This window comes from Ptychodera flava, chromosome 1 (genome assembly GCF_041260155.1).
Source record: "Ptychodera flava strain L36383 chromosome 1, AS_Pfla_20210202, whole genome shotgun sequence".
NCBI classification, from domain to species: domain Eukaryota; kingdom Metazoa; phylum Hemichordata; class Enteropneusta; family Ptychoderidae; genus Ptychodera; species Ptychodera flava.
In genome coordinates, this window is record NC_091928.1 from 9365216 (window position 1) to 9389087 (window position 23872).

The 23872-nt window shown below is 37.4% G+C and overlaps 1 protein-coding gene and 3 long non-coding RNA genes across 5 annotated transcripts in view; 3 read left to right on the forward strand and 1 right to left on the reverse strand.

Annotated features, from left to right (window-relative positions):
• On the forward strand, positions 1 to 15676 carry LOC139129586 (uncharacterized). Its single transcript, XR_011551621.1, has 3 exons — positions 1 to 780; positions 13006 to 13110; positions 15161 to 15676. It is a non-coding gene; the product is annotated as an uncharacterized lncRNA (long non-coding RNA).
• Positions 2762 to 9321, forward strand: LOC139129571 (uncharacterized). Its single transcript, XR_011551618.1, has 2 exons — positions 2762 to 3178; positions 9040 to 9321. It is a non-coding gene; the product is annotated as an uncharacterized lncRNA (long non-coding RNA).
• Positions 3565 to 6470, forward strand: LOC139129577 (uncharacterized). 2 transcript variants are annotated; one of them, XR_011551620.1, is made up of 4 exons: positions 3565 to 4247; positions 5074 to 5131; positions 5350 to 5409; positions 6210 to 6283. It is a non-coding gene; the product is annotated as an uncharacterized lncRNA (long non-coding RNA). The 2 variants fall into 2 exon arrangements; XR_011551619.1 differs by having other exon boundaries at positions 3569 to 4247; positions 5350 to 5405; positions 6210 to 6470.
• LOC139129558 (zinc phosphodiesterase ELAC protein 2-like) overlaps positions 13101 to 23872 on the reverse strand; it is a 22255-nt gene continuing 11483 nt past the window's right edge. The window contains exons 12-23 of the mRNA XM_070695208.1: positions 23567 to 23726; positions 22488 to 22638; positions 21378 to 21463; positions 20186 to 20656; positions 19610 to 19748; positions 18857 to 18895; positions 18070 to 18179; positions 17601 to 17688; positions 17015 to 17135; positions 15775 to 15853; positions 15114 to 15263; positions 13101 to 14419 (exon numbers count right to left, since the gene is read on the reverse strand). Of these exons, the coding sequence (XP_070551309.1) occupies positions 15206 to 15263; positions 15775 to 15853; positions 17015 to 17135; positions 17601 to 17688; positions 18070 to 18179; positions 18857 to 18895; positions 19610 to 19748; positions 20186 to 20656; positions 21378 to 21463; positions 22488 to 22638; positions 23567 to 23726 (1502 nt within the window). The 3' untranslated portion in view covers positions 13101 to 14419; positions 15114 to 15205. The remainder of the gene's footprint in view (positions 14420 to 15113; positions 15264 to 15774; positions 15854 to 17014; positions 17136 to 17600; positions 17689 to 18069; positions 18180 to 18856; positions 18896 to 19609; positions 19749 to 20185; positions 20657 to 21377; positions 21464 to 22487; positions 22639 to 23566; positions 23727 to 23872) is intronic.

Consider the following 23872-nt stretch of genomic DNA (forward strand, 5'->3'; position numbering starts at 1 on the left):
TGTGGATTAATGTTAATCAAAGAGAAAGTTTGAAAAGGAAAGGTTTTATATCCCGGACACAATGAAAAACATTACGACTGGAAACTGTACCCCCGGTTGAGAATAGTAACGCCCACAGCGATGGAGAACACTTATCCTTGAGCTGAGAAAACCAGACCATCATTTCGAAATAGAGCTGCAGATTCGAGAAGCTCGTTAAAAATAGCTAGGTACACCCCATAAGGGGTGGTTTCGAGTCTTGAGGGCAAATTTCGCCTCCTTCATTTAGAAATCGTACGTTTGTTTTTCCAGGGGAACACATCATTTGACACAAAATTTGCATGAAAAGGGGTCGCCAGTAAGCACGTGGTCAAATCTGGCATAAGAAACAATATGAAATGTTGGGTAAAGCCAGTCCAAAATAAACTGATTTGAACTTTTGTGTTTTGTAATTTATACCACTGCAGTAACATGACTTTTTTTTGACAACATCACACAATGTAATACGTTTTGAAACTGAATACCCCGACGTATTCTGTGTCCCCTTTGCTAAAAAATACGGTATGCCGATTACCATGTAAGGAGATGATGACGTCAAGACAGATTTGTAGTGCGTTTGGTCTTGGATGGTGCACGAAGTTTTCTCGAGGAAGCTTGTGTATTTATTTCCTAAATGGGAGATATTAGGGTCGATCTAAAAGGCCGAAAAATGTTATGATACTCTAAGCGAGCTGAACTCCAATGCGAATGGTTGGATAATTTGGAGGATGTCTAGACTGATCTCGTCTCATTTATTTGGCGGTCAGTATTGAATTTCAACTGCGTCACAAGTTTGCGTCGAACGGTCAACGAACGATATTTTAGAAATCTGGAGACATGGCACATCGCAGTTTTATTTTAGTATTTTATATTTTACAAAAGATGTAAGAAGCAATGATTTTGTTGAAAATTCTGAAAAAAATATAGGAAGATTTGATCGCGAACACATTTTCACTTGGGGGTCAACTAGCCCTGCGTACGATGCTGTGTGTTCCGCTACAGCTAACCGCCCCGCACACCACAGCCCTGCAAAGACCCGTACGTTGGGTCGGTGACTTCAAATCCATTTTGGGACTTGACGTAAAAAGCCAAATTACTGCCGAAATTCAGCGTTCTTGGGCCCAAGTCGTATCCCAGCCTACCTCAGCTACTCGATCGCTTCCAAAAATGACAGTCTTTTATTCACTTCTCGTAAATAACCGTCGATGTCGGCAACTCTCTCGCTAGCCCTGCGTACGATGCTGTGTGTTAGCTGTAGCACATGGCATCGTACGCAGGGCTAGGGGTCAACATGGGGTCGCAGCCATGTTGCCTCAAAACTTATTTCTGTCTGCACTCAAAACTCAAAAATGTCGCATATGAACCTGAAAAATCGATGTAATTTTGTCAAACTTCGGCGAAATTTCAGCCTATAGACAAAATTTCATCTAGGTAAGGTAAATTTACTGAAATTTGATCGACAAATAATCCTGAGCTTGAACGTGACAGCTCGCCTTCTCCGGCAAGTCATGCATCCGGCCACATGTACAGTCGCTCGAGAGCTATTCAGCTCTGGGACTATTCGCCCCATAGACGAGTATACAGAAGCGAGAAATACCTCGCTTCTGTATACTCGTCTATGGGGCGAATAGTCCCAGAGCTGAATAGCTCTCGAGCGACTGTGATCCGGCCAGCTGCCCATACCCTTACGAAATTTTTTTTTTTTGTGGCATATGTCCCAGTGTCTTGCGGCTTATAAGCTACACACAAAAAAGGCTGCCAGAACTTATTTTTCATTATGTGCCGATATGTGCCACTAGAGGCACTTAACAGGCACACAAAGACAATCAGTCAAATCTTTTGTGGCAGATATGCTAAAATATTTAAATAAACACAGTTTGAGCAAGATATTGCTCACTATAAGCCACAACATTGAGTTGACACTCCACTTGATCTTAGATGAGATATCCATTGACAGTGACACTACAGCTGGCACAGCAGGAAACCTTTGATTTTCACAAATTGTGTGAAAAACTACCATTTGACTTTGATCGGTGCAATAAATCAATCACTGACTTTTTATGTACGTTTTGCAAATGATTGGTTCTCACTGACAGCGTAACTGTTTCTACAGAAAAAAAGGCTTTGCAAAATATTAACTCTGGCGAACCATATATCGACGTTAGCCCTGCGTACGATGCTGTGTGTTCCGCTACAGCTAATTGTGGTGAGCGGGGCGATTGGCTGTAGCGGATCGGAACACACAGCATCGTACGCAGGGCTAATATCGACGTATAATGAACTTTACACGTGCATATCTCCCTTGAAAAGACTAGTCTTTCAAAGAACTGCAACTCAAAAATAACGTATATCTTGTTCTTTTGTGTTTTCTTACGCCCTTTTCACACGCGGGTTTTAAATGAACTGCAAGTACGGAGTAGGTCTTGAAAGCGTACGTACGGCATGGAGGTACGTACGGTAAAGCTTTCCCAGCGTATAATAATGTACGCATAGTTTCAACATTGATCACGCTGGGCTTCAAAATACGGACGTGCGCGATGAAAGTCATCGTCGGGCAAAGTTTGTAAGTCACGAGACTGCTATGTCGGAGCCGTTTTTGTAGAGTTTTGTGTTGATCTAGAAAGGTTATTCCCATGTATTTGTGTCGTTTTGGTTTTCAAACGCAAGCTCGCGAGATTTGGATCAAGCTGCTTGCTGAAACAATGCGTGGGTCAGAACAGACTTTGAACCCTGAACTCTAGAATCACGCCTGATGATGTCATATATCATGTGAAGACTTCTTTATGATTGGTCAGATTGTTGTAGATCATGTGAACATTTCTTTATGATTGGTCAGATTGCCAAAAGGTCATGGGTCAAATCCTGAGCGGCAAATTAAATCTGATATGCACTGGTAGGCCGTTAGGACGTTTGAGCGAGGAGTATATCGTCGCTGTTTTTTTCGCTCTGATTTTTGTACAGTTTAGCGTAAAATTACCGTAGGACATTATCATTCAGGGTACGTAAGGTTAGCTATGAATTTAAAACCAACAAACAGCGTTTGCGATGCGTTGATGGCCCTTGGATGACCGATTCTGAGACCGAGATATCGTCCCGAAGAACAACGGTCACGGACACACCCATAGTTTGATCGAAGAGCGACAGATCGTTTAAAAATTCGGTAAGTAATTTTCAATACCACGAGTTGTCTCTATAATTTTCGCAGTTTTCACTGTCTTTGGTCGTGCTATATTGATGTTGTTCTTGGCGAACCCTGTTCAAGTATGCCAAATGAACGTACGGTATTGGCAAAAATAATATACCGGTAGTTAATCATGGAGGTTGGTAGCCCTGCGTACGATGCTGTGTGTTCCGCTACAGTTAATCGCCCCGCTCACCACAGCCCTGCAAAGACCCATAGCGTAGGTAGGGTCGGTGACTTCAAATCCATTTTGGGACTTGACGTAAAAAGCCAAATTACTGCCGAAATTCAGCGTTCTTGGGCCCAAGTCGTATCCCTGCCTACCTCAGCTACTCGATCACTTCCAAAAATGCCAATCTTTTATTCACTTCTCGTAAATAACCGTCGATGTCGGCAACTCTCGCTAGCCCTGCGTACGATGCTGTGTGTTAGCTGTAGCGGCCAACACACAGCATCGTCAGCATTTTTAGATTACGCTTTTGAAAATTACGAATGCAAGAACGACGAAAATACAACTTAGTGGGCTAACTGCTAGTGTATCAATGAATACCAATAGGCATATCCACGACTCAGAGTACAAGCTGCAAAAACAGCAATGTATGCAACATTGATAAAATTTGTCCGCATTTCAAGCTGCGTGTCCGATATTGCGCGCGTACAGCTACGGTAACAAACCTGTAACCGTGCACTGGACTCCATATATCCCAACATGCATCACAAATCCTTAACACGAATGTCCCAGATCTGTCAAACGAGGGCGCCATGTTAAAATGCCACATAACCGGGGTGTCCATAAAGAATTGGCGCTAACTTAGAGGGGATTGCATGTAACCTCGTTCACAGTAAAAGATTTGAAAGGACGAGATTTTCCCGATTTTATCGATATTTGCCTCTTTCTTCTCCGTTTTTGGGTTGATGATCTATTGTTATGCAAATAAGTATGTAAAAATCACCATTTTTGGACATTTTTTGCTATCTACTTCGCCAAATTAAGTTAAATCACGGCAAAGGTCAGCTGATTCGACTGGTTGGAGCAATGGCGACCAAGGTACGATCATTTTGTTGTTTACAATGTCTTCATTATCTCAGAATAGACAAAATCGTAAAAAGCGACGATTTCGCCCAAAATTAGGGGTTTGTTTTGCGATACTAAGGCAGTTACTCTTTTATACGGATCGTACTATTACAGAGTAAAATCGGAGCTTTCAAACGGTATACGACACATGGTACTCCGTATGTGTTTCCACAGACTAGATAGCATTAGAGACAGTCGATGTATTTTCTAAATTGAATTCCGAAAAATGCAGTGCTTAATTTGTCATCATGGACAGTGCAGTTTGAACGTTAACTGTATACACTATAGGGGCGTTTCGCTTGTTTGCTATATTTTGACTTTGGTTGCTGCATTTTAACAGAAAACAAACACAAACCTCGACAATAAATAATAACTTACGTAGAAAAATGTTAAAAATGCTAGAAATATAGGAAAACTTCATACGAAAACAATATCAATCATTGCTGAAAAAAGTAGCGCTAAAAACTATTGCATCCATGTTCATGTGTAATTTTAACACATCAGTCTGTCAAGTCATTTATTTTTCTGTGGATATGGTTCTGTGTACAAAATACTCTGGCATTTAGAGCAAACACATGAGATGTAATAGTATTCACAATTTCAGCAGTATTTACGTAAAATATAGTGTTGAAAATAAATACTCTGCTTTTTATATGCTGAATGTACTTTTATCTTTGGCTTTTTTACCTTTTTTTCAATTTTTTTTTGTTTTTTTTCCTGTGTCTTTTATTTATTGTACAACATGTAAACAATGATCTATTGCTGATGATATAACTCTACTATAAACCTTTGTTTGCAGGATGAATTGAACTTGAAGAGGATTTTGATGTTTTGGCCATTTTCGTATCACGTCTCAGGTAAGTTAATCAATTATTTGTGGTAAGAGGATTTTTCATCACTCTGAAATGGGAGAATTTCCTAGGATTTCCCTGTCAGTCCTCATCAACCAACGTACCAATAATGTTTTGGCCCAGTATCCTCCCCCTAAGTGGCGACGAATATCCATCTTCATTCGTTGATGTGACATTTCAATCCCAGAGCTACTATGAATGTTAATACCCTTGTCTCTCTTTAGGAGTTGATGACCATGGTGTGCAACGAAGTGCATGTAGTGAGTTAGTGTTATGTGTGGTAGGTCAGTGACTATTTGCTTTAACCACATTTTTGACTTACGTTCAAATGCTTGACAGAGCTGGTCAAAGCAAGTTACTTGTATACCATATTGCTTGTTTAAACTCTGTAATGCATCATCAGTAAAGTGAGTAATACCCATTATATGGTTAAGTGCCCTGTACTCTCTGACAATGGATGTTATCTTACGTGCATGTTCTGATTCAGAGAGTATTCTTTCACACCCTCTTAGCACATCTTCATCCATAAAACGGGTGCAAGCACCACCTTCAAAACCACCACCATATTTTTTCACAATACATTTACTTCTCAGAAAAGCTTTTAATTGTTGGAGTTTACTTCCTTTACCATTCTCTTTTTGCATAACTTGATCAATGCTAGTTAGTTTCTCCTGAATTTCCTTCCTTTGTTTATTTGCTGAGATCCGTTGTTGTCCACTTGCTGTATTTTCTGTTACTTTTCCCGCATCATCTTTTGACGGGGGAATATATTTAACTTTACTATGTATGTGACTAATAAGTGAATGGTATTTTCAATGTTATTGTCATGAATTAACTTAGCTCTTTTATGGTAATCAAGTGCCAGTATATCAGCAGCTTTTCCTTTTTCCATCATTTCCATGTCAATAGAAGCAAACTCAGCTGCTACACTTTGTAATTTTTCAGGATGTGTTATTTTTAATTTTATTTGACATGATTGTTTTGCACTGGAGTCCTCAGTCTTTATGACATTTTCAATTGCATGTAAAATTTCCATTTTTTGGTCAAAGAGGTTTAACTCATTCTCTTTCCTTTTCTCTTGCAGAGATTTCAGGGTCATTTTCCCATGAGCAGACTGTACATGGCTGATAACTCCTGATCGTGATTTATATGGTTTTTTCACACACATTGCATTTGTACTCTTTGTTTTTACTTGTTTGGTTTATTAAAGTATCTATATATCTTTCAGCATAATCTTGTGTGTCGTGTTCAAAATTTTCATTAATAGTAAAGGAAAAGACCTGTGAAGCTGCTTCAAGTTTTTTTTGCAGCTTGTCACTAATGTCATGCTGCTTTCCTTGAGCCAGATCTTTTTCATACCCTCATTGTGAAGTTCTATTTTTAAATTAAATTGCTCAGCAAGATGTTCTTCATGCGCTTTACATCATTTTGCATTTCAGTCGGCAGTTCAGCAAATTTTAGCAAGTACTCTGTTTTTTTTGTCAAGGACACTTGCTTCAATCAACAACTCATCAAGAATTTGCCCATATTCCGCAGCTTTGCATGCAATTGATCCAAAGTATATTCATTTTTGGGGTCATAGCTTATGATAGCATTACCAGTTTGACCGTACTTATGAGATTCTGCCCATTCTTTCATGATTGATGATGTTATTGTCATGTCCCAGGAGAGGTTCACATTATGACACTGGTCTGCCGTGGCATTGCACAAATTACAAAAGAATTTTGTACTTTTTCGTTGTAAAACAAGGCACTTGTATTTCTCATCACCTTCTAATTTTCGTCTGTATGTGATGCCTCTAAGACCAGACTGTGCCATTTTTTCTGTGGCTTGAAAGATGGGCAGAATCTCCTCTTTCATGACCTGGTCAGATTCAGCGGCGTTAATGATGGCCAAGGGAATACGGCTGTCCTCAGACTGGGGATTTGGATCCCGCCATATCTCCTTGCCATCGTATCTTATTATTCTGATGGCTGCACTCACTGCAAATACCTTGAAATTTTGAGTTATGCCCTTTGTGTCCTGGAATGTGTCCCCTCCCTCCCCAACTACAATTTCGAGTTTGTCAAAATCAGTTTCTTTATTTACATCAATGTTCAAATTATAATCATTGGAAATTCCCCTCAATTGGTCTAATATTTGTTTCTCAATTGATTTTACCCGCCATCCTTTTTTATTTCCACTAGCAGTTTCTATTACACAGTCGTAAAAACGCCTAAGGTTAGATTTAAGTTTGGAGAGTTTTGGAATTCTTGACACATTTTCACTTGACCTGAGTGATTTTTCTAAAGAATTGTAGTCGTTTTCTGATAATCCACCCCCTAAATGAATGAACATATGCTCGGCTTCTCTATCTGACCACAAATTAAATCCAGTGCTATCTCCATGTACATTATTATCAGCATTGTCAATGTCTACACCTCTCAAAATAGCCATTTTAATTGGAAGAGGGAGCACATCAAATTCGCTAGAGGTCGTAGCTTGCTTGAAAAAATCAACAGTCAAAAGATTTTTTGCAAAGTCCTTGTCATTTTTCAGACGTGCCTTCCACAGCCCTACTTCGTCATTACCCGATATCTTAACTCCGATTGATTTGTGTTCATTAACAATCCTGGAAACATAGGCTTTAGTCTTTGATTTTGATATCGGTAATCGATTTGAACTAAACAAAACAGAAGTTGCCGCATCAACGTAAACACGATCGGGACCACCTGTTTGCGTGTTCAGCAATTTCCGCAACCCTGCTCGAACTTGATTTTGTCCCATGGAAACTATAGCGTTGACATGGCTGCTGAGTTCATTGCCAGCCGCAACCCTTGCCTTCATGAGTTTGAACTTTCGAAATAAGTATTTCGATACACTAGGCTTAGATGTATTTGGGTCAAAACATTTAATCATTTTAGTCAAGAAAATATCACAACAGCAAACTGCATAAAATCGGGAACAGACCATGCGTAACGAACACAAAGTTTTAACCTTCTGAAACTGCTCTCCATCATCGTCATCAGCAATGAAATAACAGAGAAAACCAAAGATTTTCATTAAAACTTCAGATGAAAGATCGAGGATATGATAATAAGAACGATCGTCAGCCAGTCTGGGAGCTCGATCTCGATCGCTATCGGTTGAGCTCGTCACGATCGCGTCCTCAGTACACGTGGCCGCTGTGGAAACATGGCCAGTGACTTCACAATCACTATCAGTCTCACAGACACGAGCTTTACGTGATTGCCTTCGTCGTTTGGAAAACTTCGGCATGATTTGAGAGTAGAGACAAGTTTCAATATCTAAAAATTGAATACTTGCAGTGAGATTTCACACAAACACAGTCTTTCTGATTAGAATCGTCAGCGGATACGCGATACGCGTCCGTATTCGATGCGATCATAAGCTGATATGAAAATAGAGCGGACGCTCACAATACCTGCGCAGTGCGTTGCTGAAATGTCTGTATTGCGCGCATAGCGTATTCTCGTGTTAACAAAGCGTTTTGCATTCTGGGAAATATATCGTACTGTGCCGTGCACTGCGCTATTATAAAGGGATACTTTTTGTTTAAAACAATTTATGAGACAGTTTTCCATTTACAATTCTTCTGTTTGAGATGTGCTGAAATCAATCACCGCTGGTCAATAGTTGTAGTTTGAGTGGTGTGTCACAAGTAAATAGTGAAAATGAGGCTGAAAAGCAATGATTGGTAATCACAATAACATAATGTATAGATATGTCATGAGTTTGTATCATTGGGTAAATTATTTAATATTAATTATTATAATTTCTTTCAAGCACATGAATGCTCTTTTCCGTGAATTTTTGTATTAATATATATATAAGGGTAGTCGACAAAATACAAGCAATTTCACTTTGCACATGTAATAATATCCTTGTCTGTTATTTATCATTTTTATTCTCAGTGTATGGGCAAAGGCCATGAAGCTGAACAGACCAATGGATCAACAGGAACATTCAATCTGAAGTTTCAGAACAAGATCGTAAACATTAGGATGGCATCGAAAACAACTTTGGATAATGTGAAAAATCAAATGCAGACTTTTAGACGTGTTCTGTTATGTTTTTCACATGAACCTCATTAGATTATTGAATTTTGATTTTATTTTAATTTCTTAGTGGTCCAGCCTAGTGTACCAACATCATTGTTTTACATATCAAAATAAACAATGGGGTATTATCGTGAAGATATGTGGTAAGTGTTTTTTTTTGTTTGCATATGTGAGTAGGCGGTTTAAAAGGCAATAGCTGTAACTTAATTTTTATGCAGTATTTTTATACTGTTATGTGTCTTGATTTTTGCCTATTTTGCCAAGTGAGTAAAGTGAAAAGTTACCTCAACACACAAAAGTTAAAAGAGCAACATCATAAGTTACAGCTACTGTCCCTTAAAACAAATGAAGATGTGAAGTGTATGGTAATCTCCTGGCTAGTATAAAACAGGTAGGTACAAATGCAGGTATGGTTGGGGGGGGGGGGTAGCGCAGGAAGCATGCATAGCAGCATTTTACCATGAAACCTTTTACCCCACCATTTTTTGTGGCATATTGTCTGCAATCACAGCGGCTTATATGCCGCTAAAAGCCCCATCCCATTTTTTGCGGCATATCGTCTGCAATCACAGCGGCCTGTATGCCGCAAAACTGTGCCAGAACAGATCTTTGCATGATAAAATATGAATAACCTGCTTATAAGCCACAAACAGTTGCAGCTTGGTATCCACAACTATTGTGGGTTAGCATGCACAACTATGTGCCAGAAGCCATATTTTTTCGTAAGGGTATGGCCGGGTGCATGAGATTGTTTTCAAGCGACGGCGGCAGACCGTACGGGGCTCTGGATATGAACCTACCGCCGGTGTAGCTGTAATAACTGTTGCGTTGTTTTTAATCACCATGGACGAAGTCCGAGGGGACTTATAGGTTTGGTCATGTCCGTGCGTCCGTCCGTCCGTTCACGCCTACAGTACCCAACCCCATACAGATGCACGTCGATTTGTTTCACAATGCTATCAAATTTGGCCGTGTTAGAGAACTTTTTAGTTTACACCTCCATAGACTCCCATGTATAAGGCAGTTCTCCATAGACTCGCATGTATGATGCCAAGAAAAATAAAAATTTAGTTTCTCATCGTATTCATATTGCCTAAAGGATGCAGTGACACAGTTTTTTTTGTCCCCACGGATAAAGTCCAGGGGGCTTATAGATTGGCTCATATCCGTCAGTGAGTGCATCAGTGAGTCCATCGGTTCACGCAGATATCTCAGACATTTTGACAAAATATCATGTGACCTCGGTGACCTTTGACCTCAAATATACATTATTGTCCATGACTCAGTAACCACAAGTGCTAAACCTTTCATATTTGGTATGACGGGACACCTTATGATGCCACATATTGTACTCCATTAATTATGTGCATATCTAATTTTGAGCAAGCCAAGAGAGCAAGAGGTCTGATTTCTGGTATATAGGGATAAGTTAACAATATAATTTGTTTGACAAAACTTCACGTGACCTCAATGACCTTTGACCTCAAATATACATATTTGTCCACAACTCAGTAACCACAAGTGCTACACCCTTCATATTTGGTATGAAAGGACACCTTATGACACCATATATTGTACCTCATTAATTATGTGCATATCTTATTTTGAGCGAGCCAATAGAGCTAGAGGTCTGATTTTTGGTATATAGGAATAACTTAGCAATACAATTATTTGGACAAATATATATATTTGAGGTCAAAGGTCATTGAGGTCACATCACAGTTTTGCTACATCCTTCATATTTGGTATGATAAGACACCTTATGACACCACATATTGTACCTCATTAATTATGCGCATATATAATTTTGAGCGCGCAATAGAGCTAGAGGTCTGATTTTTGGTATCTAGGAATAACTTAGCAATACAATTATTTTGACAAAATGTCACGTGACCTCCATGACCTTTGACCTCAAATATATATTTGTCCACAACTCAGTAACCACAAGTGCTACACCCTTCATAAATGGTATGATGGGACACCTTATGACACCACATATTGTACCTCATTAATTATGCGCATATCTAATTCTGAGCAAGCCAATAGAGCTGGATGTCCGATTTTTGGTATATAGGGATAACTATAGGGTAGAAATCTAAATATGCCCATCTAAATATTAGACATCTACCATCGAGAACAAAAGAAATTTGCTGTAATTTGAATATTTAAGGAGTTTAAGCAATTCCCGCTATAAATAAAGAACCCCTGCCTCAAACTCCACAAAAGTTGCTAGACATATTTTGCCGTTGTCATGCCATTGCTTCGTTTAATAACCAGTTAATCAAATGCCTCATTGACAGGAGGAAATTCAAGACCATATTTGAATAGTAGTATATATTGTCCTCAAAATTACTCTATCACGGCCCAAGTACTCATTGCCTTCAGCAATACTGCCTTGTTTTTATTTATTTCTTTTGCATAGTGGGATATATTACATGGAAGAATTGATCAATACTGTTTATCTGTTACAGTTAGTGTGTAAATTAAATATGTATGTGTACATGCATAGTATAGCACATACAAATATTGCACTTTTACCCAAACAAGGGACCATACTAAATGTGCCTGCTGTATGGTGAAAATTTGCCTGACATCAGGAGGGCAAAGTCTCCTGCCTCGAGGGTACATAGTCCCTTGTTTTGGCTATGTTTTTAGTACATATGCCTCCCATACAAAGTTTCACTCCTTAAAGTTTCAGGTTAATTTGCATATGACAATGCCTTGTTTCCATGATAGACAAAAATCTTTCCAAAAGAAAGAACGATTTTCATCATCAAATGCTTCATTGAGTTGGCAGTTTATCAATATTTACATAAATTTTCAAAAAATGGATTATGTAAAACATGTAATTTGATCATTTAAAATCAAAAGTTGTGGAGACTAAAACAGTTGTGGGTTACTTTCAATCAAGTGCTATAACAACACAGCAAGATATATCATCAACAAGCTACCATTGAATTCTACAGGGCACTCAACATTCAATATGTCAGATTTGAAATAAAACCCATGGAGGGAACAATCCAGTTTGACACTTGAATTGATCACTTCAATTTCAGCTATAACACTGACAGCTTTTAGAACACAACAACTTTGACCATTCCATGTATATGTTGTATTGCCAAGTTTTGCATTTCCGTGTCTTCTGTTACTTTTTCTATGTACTAAGTGAATATATATATATATATATATATATATATATATATATATGTCTCTCTCTGTGTCTCTGTTACAAAAAGCTACAAAGCACAACTGAATTGACACAGCATGACATCCGAAAAATGTACATTTATTCCAATTCACAATTCATGTACTAAGTGAATATATATATATATATATATATATATATATATATATATATATATATATATATATATATATATATATATATATATATATATATATGTCTGTCTCTGTGTCTCTGTCTCTGTTACAAAAAGCTACAAAGCACAACTGAATTGACACAGCATGACATCCGAAAAATGTACATTTATTCCAATTCACAATTCATTTTAAACTTGACATCCGCATTAAATATTTACAAGTGTAGTCGCAGATGGTTTCTCAAATTACTGGCCGTAATGTGTCTTGACATTCTCTACCTATATCCACTACTGTATACTGCCTTAATTGACAGGTACTTTGAGTGTGTGAGGTAATGTATACGAGTTGAGTAATAATTGCGGTTTCGTATAGTCTTGAACTAATCCTGTTTCTGTTCTACATTTGATATTTTTTTATCTTTCATATCTTTTTCTTCAAGACAAGTGTTTCTTTTAAAGAATTCTAATGGCGAGTCTTCCTTGTACATTCCTACATCAGAGATTTGACTACACTGACATGACAGAGCTCCAGTAGAACAAGATTCTTTGGTGGCCAGACTGCTCAAATACCAAATGTTTTTGGTGTACTGGTACATCTCTACAGGTTCGTTTTAAAAGTGCTTTCTCAGAGTGAACACAGACACTTGTGTTTCATGTTTTATGCATTCAAAATTGCTGATGATATTCATGCAATAGAAACAATGGAAACTTAACCCTTTGAGTGCTGTAATTTTTCCCACCAAAATTTTAGTGCAACATTTTACCAAGTTTTAAGAATTTTTGTATTTTATTAACAATTTTGGACCAAACAGACATCACATTTCATTGGCTACAGTGTTTCATCAAAATTTTGGCAAAAACCTGAAAAAATATGACCGGGGTACATTTTATAAAACAAAATTTGACTTTGGCGCTCAAAGGGTTAATGATTGGAAAAGAATTTCCCATTGTATAATTAGATCCAGGGATCAAAATACATACCTTTAATTTTGCAGAAAAGCTCTGAAATCTCTAGATCTGTTAATCTTATAAGCTCACTAAAATCAATACTTCAACTAATTGGTATTCAATTTAATATTCACACATTTTTATTGAATAATTCATTTATGTGATTTGCATAGTTTACATGTTCATATTCAAAGAGGGCTGTGTGCTGATAAATAAATACTGAATATTTCATCATGTTATTTACAGTCACTCAGGAAACTCCAGTAAATTCACCAGACCAAAATATTGAAAAAGTTGTCTGGTATCTATGTGTTAATTTCAAACTCAAAGCAAATGTCTTGTGTTTACAGAACCCCAAATAAACATTAAAGATACTAGACTGTGGAATTTTCAGAAAGTTACAGATCACAGACTTTTCTTCCCGACATTCAAAAATTTCAAGTTCTGAATTGAATCATCTTCCATGAGGTTTGAACTCCTAACTCATGGTAAGGATGTATCTCACCAGACTAAGATGTCAGCTGTCAAACTAAACAAATGTGAGAAACAACTAAAATAATACCAACATGGTGACTTTATCTCTCAACCCTTTCACCACCATGGTTTGGCCCAAACGTATTGTCATCAATGGTGAGTGTGGACCTGTTTACAGGAAATTAGGGGTGAACAGATTAATTTAGATGGGTTTACGTGAAAACTGTGACCCAATGTGAACTTCAATATGACACATAGAGAAGGTATGAATTGGAACTTCAGAAACCCTGTCAATATTGATTGTCATATTTCCTGGAAACTAATGGTATTTAGCAGGATCAGGCTACAGAATGTTGTTAACTTTTCAGAGATCTATTTTGTCTAAGCGAGCGCTTCTGTGACCTCATTTCCATATCAGCCATGGATTCGGCAAACAGACACTGCAATACGGGCAGGGACTTCGGCAATATCCGCATGTTGCCAAGTGTGACCTGGGAATGAAATAACAAATTTCCCAGGTCAAACCACATTTTCAGATGAAGCAAGTCATCTCACATTGACGTGTGTACATGTGTATGCTGTAACAAAGATTTCTGCAGCAAGACACTTTTCAAATCGATAACTGAGAGCAGTTCTCAGTAATTTCTGACTGAGAGTTCAAATGTAAAACAATCATTGCAAAATACATACATGACTGTTGATGTGTACCTGAGGAATCCTAAAAAATATTTATTAGCCTGGTGCCTAGAAAAAAATCCATATGATGTTTTCACTTGACAGAAATTTGCTCGACTTATCCTGCTAAATAATATACCCATTAGTAGCATTATGCATTGATAGACTTTCTTGTTAACCTATTGATATGGTAATGAGTAAGCATGATAAGTGTTTACATGTAAATTACACATTTTGAAATGAACACTCTGAAAACTCATGGCTTGATGTATTGAAGCATTCAATATTAATATCGGTACATTTCACTTGAACAGCAAATTATTCAAAGTACTACAAGTAAACGCATTTAGAGAGTTTGAGTTGTTTGTTTATTGTTTATTGCAAAAACTATATTGCACAGTACTGGGATATCGATTGTTGATTGATCGATTGTTGATTGAATTGCCATTCACATTCTGGTATAGTGTACAGTTCTGAGAAAGCCATCGTATTACAGTCTAATTTACATACCTCCATGTGGTCAAATGCAATTCCCGTTTTCTTCATTTCCTCATCAGCTGTATTGATGATAGGAATCTTGGGATATCGTTGGCTGAAGTGCGTCAGCAACAGGAAGCCGCATTCATTTTCCTGCTGATGTCAACTGCTTGTGGTATGGTACTGAGACCGCAGATGTGGAAGGACAAAAACAAGATGAGAAAAAAAAATTGCCATATGAATAAACACTAAAAATATGTTATCTGCATTAGAATGAGGTCAATTGAGGTCAATCAGGGGGCAAAGTTGAAGTCAACCTGGAGCACAGCAGTGCTCAGCAATGAAATGATACAATTTGTATCTGTATCACTGGGAACTAAAGGCCATCATGTTTATGGGTAATATTAAAGCATTTTGCACACCATCTCACATGCTCTCATTGAGAGATAGCTGTATTCTTATCACTATATACCTTTGTCTAAAGTCAATTGACATTGTCCCATACGTTGTCAAAACCTGACTCTTACAATATTCTGTGTGACGTGAAGTTTCCATGTATCCACGAACCATTGCACTTGATTCTGTGAGTACGCTCACACCTGACTGTGACAACACTCTTGAAGTTACCATCTATCTATGAACCAATGCACTTGACGCTGTGAGCTCACTCACACCTGACAACTTGCATACACACCTGTGTCTCTTCTCCAGAGCTTCTTCTTCCAGTCCTTCCTCAAAGGTTCCTTCATGGATCAAGATGTCGGCGTCTCTACCTGTGAATGAAAGGACCATTGAAAGGAACTATGCTATATGACAAACACAAAATTCATCAGAGTGTTTTAACCAACAACACTGAACATAATATATAGGTAAACCCTGTGATTGCCTATAAGTTTTGTAATTATGGCAGTGTCAACCTGCAATCTAGTGTGATGGTTCCACACGCATTCTTAAAACACATGGTGGGTTATTTTCATGACACCCACATGACCTGTTAAGCATCACATCCTGGTATTATTGTGGCATTTGGCATTCAAAAAGTACACATTTTGCTAGCTATGAGTAATATGCAAATTTTCACTTGAATATGAAACTGTGTGATAACAAGTCATCGTTTATGCACAGAGTTCAGCGAATATAATTGACTGGCTGCAGAGTTTCTGCCGTACTGGAGGTTTCATACTGATAAAAATACCAGGACCACATTGTACATCATCAAGCAGTTGCTGAAACTGCCAATGTGATAAGTATTTTTGATGGGCTATCTATGGTAGTGGCCAAAAAGTTGGTGGGCCATAACCTAAGTTGGTGCAACGTGCGATAACTCAACAGGTTGTTGCCAATTGGCTATTTGAAAATACAATAAAATGTGCAATGGTTCGATATATTGTAGCCGATTGTTTGTTTTTCAAAATAAAATAGAATATGCAATGGCTATCTTGAAGCTGATTGGCTGTTTGTAAACAAGACAGAATGTCATTGGCCAAACAAGTTGTAGCTGACTGACTTTCTAGGAATGATTCATTAGGGCTAGTATTCAGCCAGCCAATAAGCTGCAACCTTTCAAGAAGCTGTGCATTAGCCCACTGTGTGTCACCTCCAGGTAAGTGATATTGCCCACACAGTGACATTACATGACACAACATTGCAATACAACAACCTCTACATACATGAACTCAGTATCCCCCCCCCCCCAAGGTATATTATCTGACTGCTGTCCATTTGAATTGATTTAAACTTTGCACGAGCGATTTTCAACAGATAGTGTCTTCTCTGGGCAATTATTTCATCTTGTCTGACACCATCACTTTAAGATACAGGACCATATGTTGCAGTTGTTCTCATTGCCACACAGCAGAGGCAAAGCAATGCTAACGTTCATGGGTGGCTAGAATTAGACTATTGGTCAGTTGAACTTTGACTGACTTACTCACCGATATCAATCAAGCCGTGACATGGCATCGTGTCGCCAGAATACACAATCTTCCATCCGTCTTGATGAGTTAAGGCAACACCATGGGGTTGTGAAAAGTGATTCACCACAACTGTCTCCATCTGACACGATCAAAACAAAGATAGGAATCTGTCAAATTTAGCTCTAATCATAAAACAACCTCATACACAATACCATATCTGTTTAATTCCATAATCTAGAATCATATTTTTATCCTCCAAAATATTCTCATTTCCTATGATTTTGTCTTTTATACCACAGTGTAACAATTCTGTTGCATTTCTCATAGGCAGATCAGAAAGAACATCTGCTACAGTAACAGGATAATTATACAGCATTAAGAGGCATGTCTACATGTACCGTATGCAAGAGCTGTAGCCTGGTACAACTACCTGAGCTCTCCACATCCTTTACCGAGTCATAAAAATTCATTAAGAATTTTAGGGCCAGCAGATATTTTACTCTGTCTTCCAAATTGATGCCTTTAATTTTTAAATCTTAGCAAAAAGCACTGTAAAATCACCAAAAAATTCATCGAACAGCATACTGTATAGCATATCACATACTTTACTGAGCTGTAGCTGGGTGTGCATTTTGTTTATCTCTTCACTGCTCTCTGTCCCAACTCTCAACAAAGTTTTGCATGGGATAAACCTGTAATTAGAAAAACAAAAATCATACTGTTATTTTTCAGGTGAAAGTCACAATGAATGATACCTGGGTGGTATAATCTGGTATGCAAAGAGGGGGTTTCTTAGTTACCGGAATGTAACACTCAACCTGCATGTCTCACTCAGAAATCTTGAGGTGAATGGATAGGAAACAAGACCAAAGATAAGAAAGAGTGGACGACTTTGTCTTTTCCACAGCTACCAATCAATTTCAGGTTGGTTACCCCCTGATATTTCACACCAGCCATATTCTACACATCAGTTGGGACTGGGGTTATTATGGATATGGCAATTAAGGCTAAGAGTATGGTAGGTAATGACAAGGGGGTGTCTGTCCTATAAGTTAAATCAGCGTAAATCTTACCTGCTATTTTGCAATATTGGTTGGAATTCCCTGTTATACTTGTTTAACCATGTGATTAATTTTGTAGGAACCACCAAATTCAGTGGTTTCAAATTAATTCCTGAGACTTCCTGCAAACAGAGAAGTGAAGGATACACTTAAGCAAATCACAATTACCAAGCAGAACATTGAAAAATAAATGTTAAACGCCAATCAGCAGCCTATGGTATATGGATTATATAAACATTTTGTGAGAAAGTTCAGGCAGTCACATTTGATCACATCATAAAACAAATTGAGCATGTACGTATGTAACTCATGTCAAAGTTGTCCTTGGGACAAGTTTAAATGAAGTATGTTCAGAAATGTCTGTAAAATGATTCCTGATAGAAAGACAAATGTTCACTGCAAGACGCTCATTAACAAGCTCATGGCGGCATTATACCATAACTTTGTCCTGTAGCCACTAATATATATGCAAATTTGATTTGTGGGCTTCACTGCCAGTATCATTGCCCTTGATGTTCTGCACATAATATGTTCCATTAGTCCTAACCTCCCACGGTTTGAAAAGGTTCTACATGGCTAGAAGAATTACTACAGTATATAAAGTCCTACAGGTTTGTGCCTCTAATAAATTGGTTAGTCTCCTCTTTAACAATTTTAGTGTCATCTTACAAAGAAACTGCTACAGACTCGTGATAGGTATGCATATTAAATCAGAGATTTTCTACAAAACTTACTGAAACAATTAAAGTGGATGAAATATGAGATGTTGGGCGTGTTGACATACATATTACACACTTACCGCAATTTTCTGTCGTTCAAGTAGCAAATTGATTAAACCCTGAAAGTCAAAGTAATTGGGTATCTATGTAAACAGCGGTAGGTAGCATCATCAACTGGAAAGCCATTTTGTCATCAATGCACAGTGTATTACAAACAACTTAATTTGTTAACCAAATCAACACTTACACAACCATTCACTGTGCTGAGGAAAAATAAGTTTCATTGTCGAAAGAATAAGCTAGCAAGAATGCCACAGTGAGTAGATTACTAAATTAGATAGTAGATTGATAAAGTTGAAATGTGTCTAATTGTTTGAGGGGATCATCAAGATTGCCATAAGCCCTACATTCAGGATTCAGTCTTCGTACTTTCACAATGTCGTCCGAACATGTCAAGACATGGCTCGACAGAATGCATTTACACAATTTCTCGGATCACATCAAGCAATCTTCTTTCATTTGAGCATCGTGATCATACCTTTCAATTCAACTGTGATTGCTACGGAGAACAGTGGATATCGACAATGATTTGATGCAGGTTAGTATGTGACAAAGTAAACAACTCTGGGATATTCTGCTGGACTTTAAACAGCGCCCTCTCAGGTGAAATTACTCAGTAAGAGGTCCTGCTAGATATTTGACACTGCCCAAAGGTGAAATTGAGTAACAGAACTGTTTGGTTTTTAAAGAAACAATAACCATTATGGTGATGAACTGAGCATAAAATGATTGATCGATCACTTATTGATTGATATCATTTCATAATCATATACCATGTGATGATCCGCATGCAAATGAGATACATAAATACACTGCAACCGGGTCAGAACATCCACTGTCTGGTTACCATAGTGACGGTAAAGCTGGCCCAGAGTCCCCTCACCACAGTCAAGCAACACTGCTGCACTTTCACTGTCAAAGTGAAAAAAATTTCAAGTCAGATGCATGTATAAACAATGGACTTTGATGTGCTTGTAGTACTATCACATCCTCCAGTGTAACAGACACTTGCTATGGCTTTCAGTCAGTGAAACAATGGTAGCACAATATCACAATTTTCTTATTCAAACTTTAGGGGTGCTTGTTGGGATTTTTGTGAGTAAGATACTCAACTGTTACCAAAGGATAGCGCAAGTTTGGATTCAAATGATCTGGTATTAAATATGGTATTAAATATGGTATCATTTCAAAGTTATGGTCAGAGTTCTGTAAACTTATCCTTTAATACATGGGCAATACACGAAAAAATGTTCTCCACTAATGTTCATCCTATAAGGACAGTGGTGGTAGGCACACTCCAATGTGAACGGGTCTAAACTCTGGAATTCTGACACATCCAATCTACATACCTTGTTAGAAGCAAGATGGAGCTAACATTTCTTGTGTTGCTTGGTAACGCTGATCCAGTTCCTAGGAAAATAACCTTAGGATATGGACATTGATATAAAACAGATATTGCTCCACTTTGTTGACTCTTTGAAATTCCACTGTTTAACAAGTCACTTTGTCCTTTTACACAACAATCAGAGAGTTTAGATTTTTCTGTCCTATCAGTTTCCAGAATTTGATCAGCGTGTTCTACTTTCATTAGAGAGTCTCTGTTTTCATTTGCTGCTGTATCCGTGGTTACATTGTCTGCTGAGGCAGTTTCCTTGGCAACACCATCTGCCCCTGACTCACTTTCACATGCAGTGGCAGTTTTGTCCTCCTGGCCAATTGAATTGACAGACTGTTTAAACTCTTGTAAATGCTGAGTAAATCCTTCAATGGAATGGACTTCTTTTTCTAAGTCTTCCCTTGCAAGCACCGGTACTGAACTCCTGAGAAAACAAATTTGGATGTAGTGAGTGGCCTCATCGGCACAATATGTAAAATTGAAATATCCAATATCTATCTACCTTCCTATCTACCTATCTATCTATATATCCATCTGACAAATTATATCCAAACCTAATATCCAAAGTAAAACAATGCTCAAGTCAGTGGTGCTTTGAGTGATAAATAAAATATGCTCTCTGAATGATGTAAATTTTTTAGTGTGTTTTGAAATTTTTGACATTGGGAAAAATTTTTATGTCAAGGGGTAAAGAATTCCAAAGGACTTTAATTCTCAATGTTAGAATCAAATCAGCCTCTCACTTTTAAAAGTTCAAAACTGTTTGAGTCGTTTTATGACTTTTTGAAACTTCTTCGAGCCAGACTTATGACAATAAATATGACATGCAAAATTTTCTACAGTAGAAAGAGGACTTGTTTGAGTCATTGGTACATCAACTGGAAAAATAGACTGAAAGATTTGTTGCCTCAGGGGCACTCTCTATGAGGAGCGTAGACAGCACCCTAGAGTGATGGATCTCTCAGTGTACTGGACTAATATGAGGCAAAATGATATACATGTCAGCAAAGTCAAACACCAATACACACTTTCTGTAACAGCATGGAAATCTCTTCAGAAGGGTCCGAAGATATCTGTCTTGAAAGATACAGGTAAGTGACTGGGGAGGGGGAAGGGGGGGATAAATAATTTCATGCTGTCTATACCTGTCCCATTTGCCAAGTGGCCTGAGAGAGTACTTCAGTAAACACTCTGCAAACTTGGTGGCGCCATCTTCACCCTCTGTCTCCGGCTTTGAAAGAAATCAGATACACACAAATGAAAACTGTTTTGAACTCAACATCGAAAGAAAATGACTGGTCTGTATGTCAGATACCTTTGACTATTTTGGCTTACTACTTCAGTATTTGTTGGCATGACTCCATCAGTTTGATTCAACACTGAAACAACAAAGGATGTTTGATGAATTCTGTACTGACAAATTCATGCATTTTGTTTATAGCAAAATGTAAAAGTTTGCTCATGTAAAAATTGTTGAATTTTTAGCATAATGTAACGCAAAATATACTAGGGAGAGCCATCATATCAGATTTGCAATGCAATGGAATGTTAAAGGGACAAAGTCGTCATTTTTCATGAATTTTGTCTGATATGAGATACTACTTATATTGCTTAACATGTTGGAAGATACTGAATAAATGGGTGACAATGCATATATTCGACCCTGGTTTTAGACAAATAAAATGAAACCACGGCGAAAATGAATTAATGGTCATGACCATTAATTCATTTTCGCATTATTATCTTATTATTATTATTATTATTATTATTATCTTCCAACATGTCAAACAATATAAGTAGTATCTTGTATCAAACAAAATTCATGAAAAATGGCCGACTTTGTCCCTTTTAATGTTGGTAATATCGTGTAAAACAGTCCATCAAATATTTGCCTCAGGATTTAAAAAATTGCAATAAAAGAAAATTTCATCAATTTCACCAAAAATTTCGGTTTCAAATCTTTCTGCATTGTTACTTGACTTCTTGACAGCTTTTATAAGTCAGAATATCTTTATGAACGGAAGACAAAAACGTCTTAAAAGTTTGGAGGTTACGACAGAAGACGATCAGATTCACCAGTTTACTTTACACATAAAACAGAGCAGTCTGCGTGAAGACATTTGAGTGCAGTTCACACATATAATAATAATTTCATCAATAGATAGGACCACCGTGATTGCAAACATCCGTGGTGATGTTAACAATGAGAGAAGTTAATTTTAGGAAGGAGATGAGATATATAAGGGAAATTTTACCTTTCCTTGCGAGATAGGAAAATTAACTTTTAAGTTTGGAAAAATGTCTGGATGAACCATGTTGAGTTTTGCTTGATTTATCATGGATTTCAAAAGGCCATGACTTTCAGCGTCTTCATTCATTATCATGTGATCTGTTTTCTTGCCAAACCTAAATAGTGCAAAAAGAAATACGCATAACTTACTGATCTCTAAACAAACTACCTCCTTCTATTGAAAAAAGCAAAATAGCAGACTTTAAATGATTCTGAAATCAGCTATACCAATGATTTACATTTCAGATGCCTTTGTTTAAATAAAGAAAAATATTTCCATAAGTCAAAATGCTTTCTTGCTTGAAAGCAAGAAATTATTATATCGCGACCGCACATCATTCACAAAGTCTCAGAACATATGGCGAGTAGTAAATATTAAATGATGTTGCATGAAGAGTTGTGTAATTTATAAGTTTAATTGGACGCTGTGTAAAGGTACTTTAAAGGGACATACGCTGTAACTTGTGGCAAGTTTTTCAGTATTCTGCTTCTGTATATCAACAACCTTGTCTGACCTTAATCCGTTTGTCATGCTGAAATTTTGAGTATTTTTTGTCAACACAGCTTGTATGTGTGTAGTGATCATTGTTTATTGTTTACAAATGAATTCTAGTCCAGACTTGAATACAATTTTCAACAATAACAATGTAGATTATACTCATATAGGTTGTGTTGATATGCTAAATACTTGGCATTAAATTACAGTTTAGGGATTCAATGTAGAAAGTGTAGGGAAACTACAAAACAAAAGTTCTGAAAAAATAGCAAATAGATACAGCTTATGGAGCTTTAACAAAAGCCATGATAGAATATGTTTATGACGTTGATAACATTTTGAACTTCAAGGTCTCTTGGAAGAAAGTAAATGGTCAATAAACTCAACTTCTCTTTTCAAAATCTAGTGAATGAGAATATCACATCTCTATTGTCATATTGAGGTAGATGTTTCCTCAAATTAGTGTACTGACTGATGTGGTTAAATTGACTGAAATAGGATGCTTGCAAGACAAGGCATGTTTTCAGTAAAACTTTACTTATAACTACCTTTTCATCCATGTTTGGTATCTTGTTGTGTTGAACACTTTGGTTGGTGTTATATGAACTATCAATGCCACAGGTTTTTCAATGTCTTCTTGTTGAAACTGACAAAGTTCAGCTGAGTTCTCCAGACTGTCCATGAAATCTTCAGATGGACATTCCATAACTACATGACGGAAAATCACGACAAATCAGCTGATTAGTTCATAAAGTGGCATTGTTTTCGTTAGTGACATTTACATATATCTTACTTTTATCTCTACAGTCAATATTGAATCCTGATTTGACAAAAGTATTGTTTGAAATTGACAA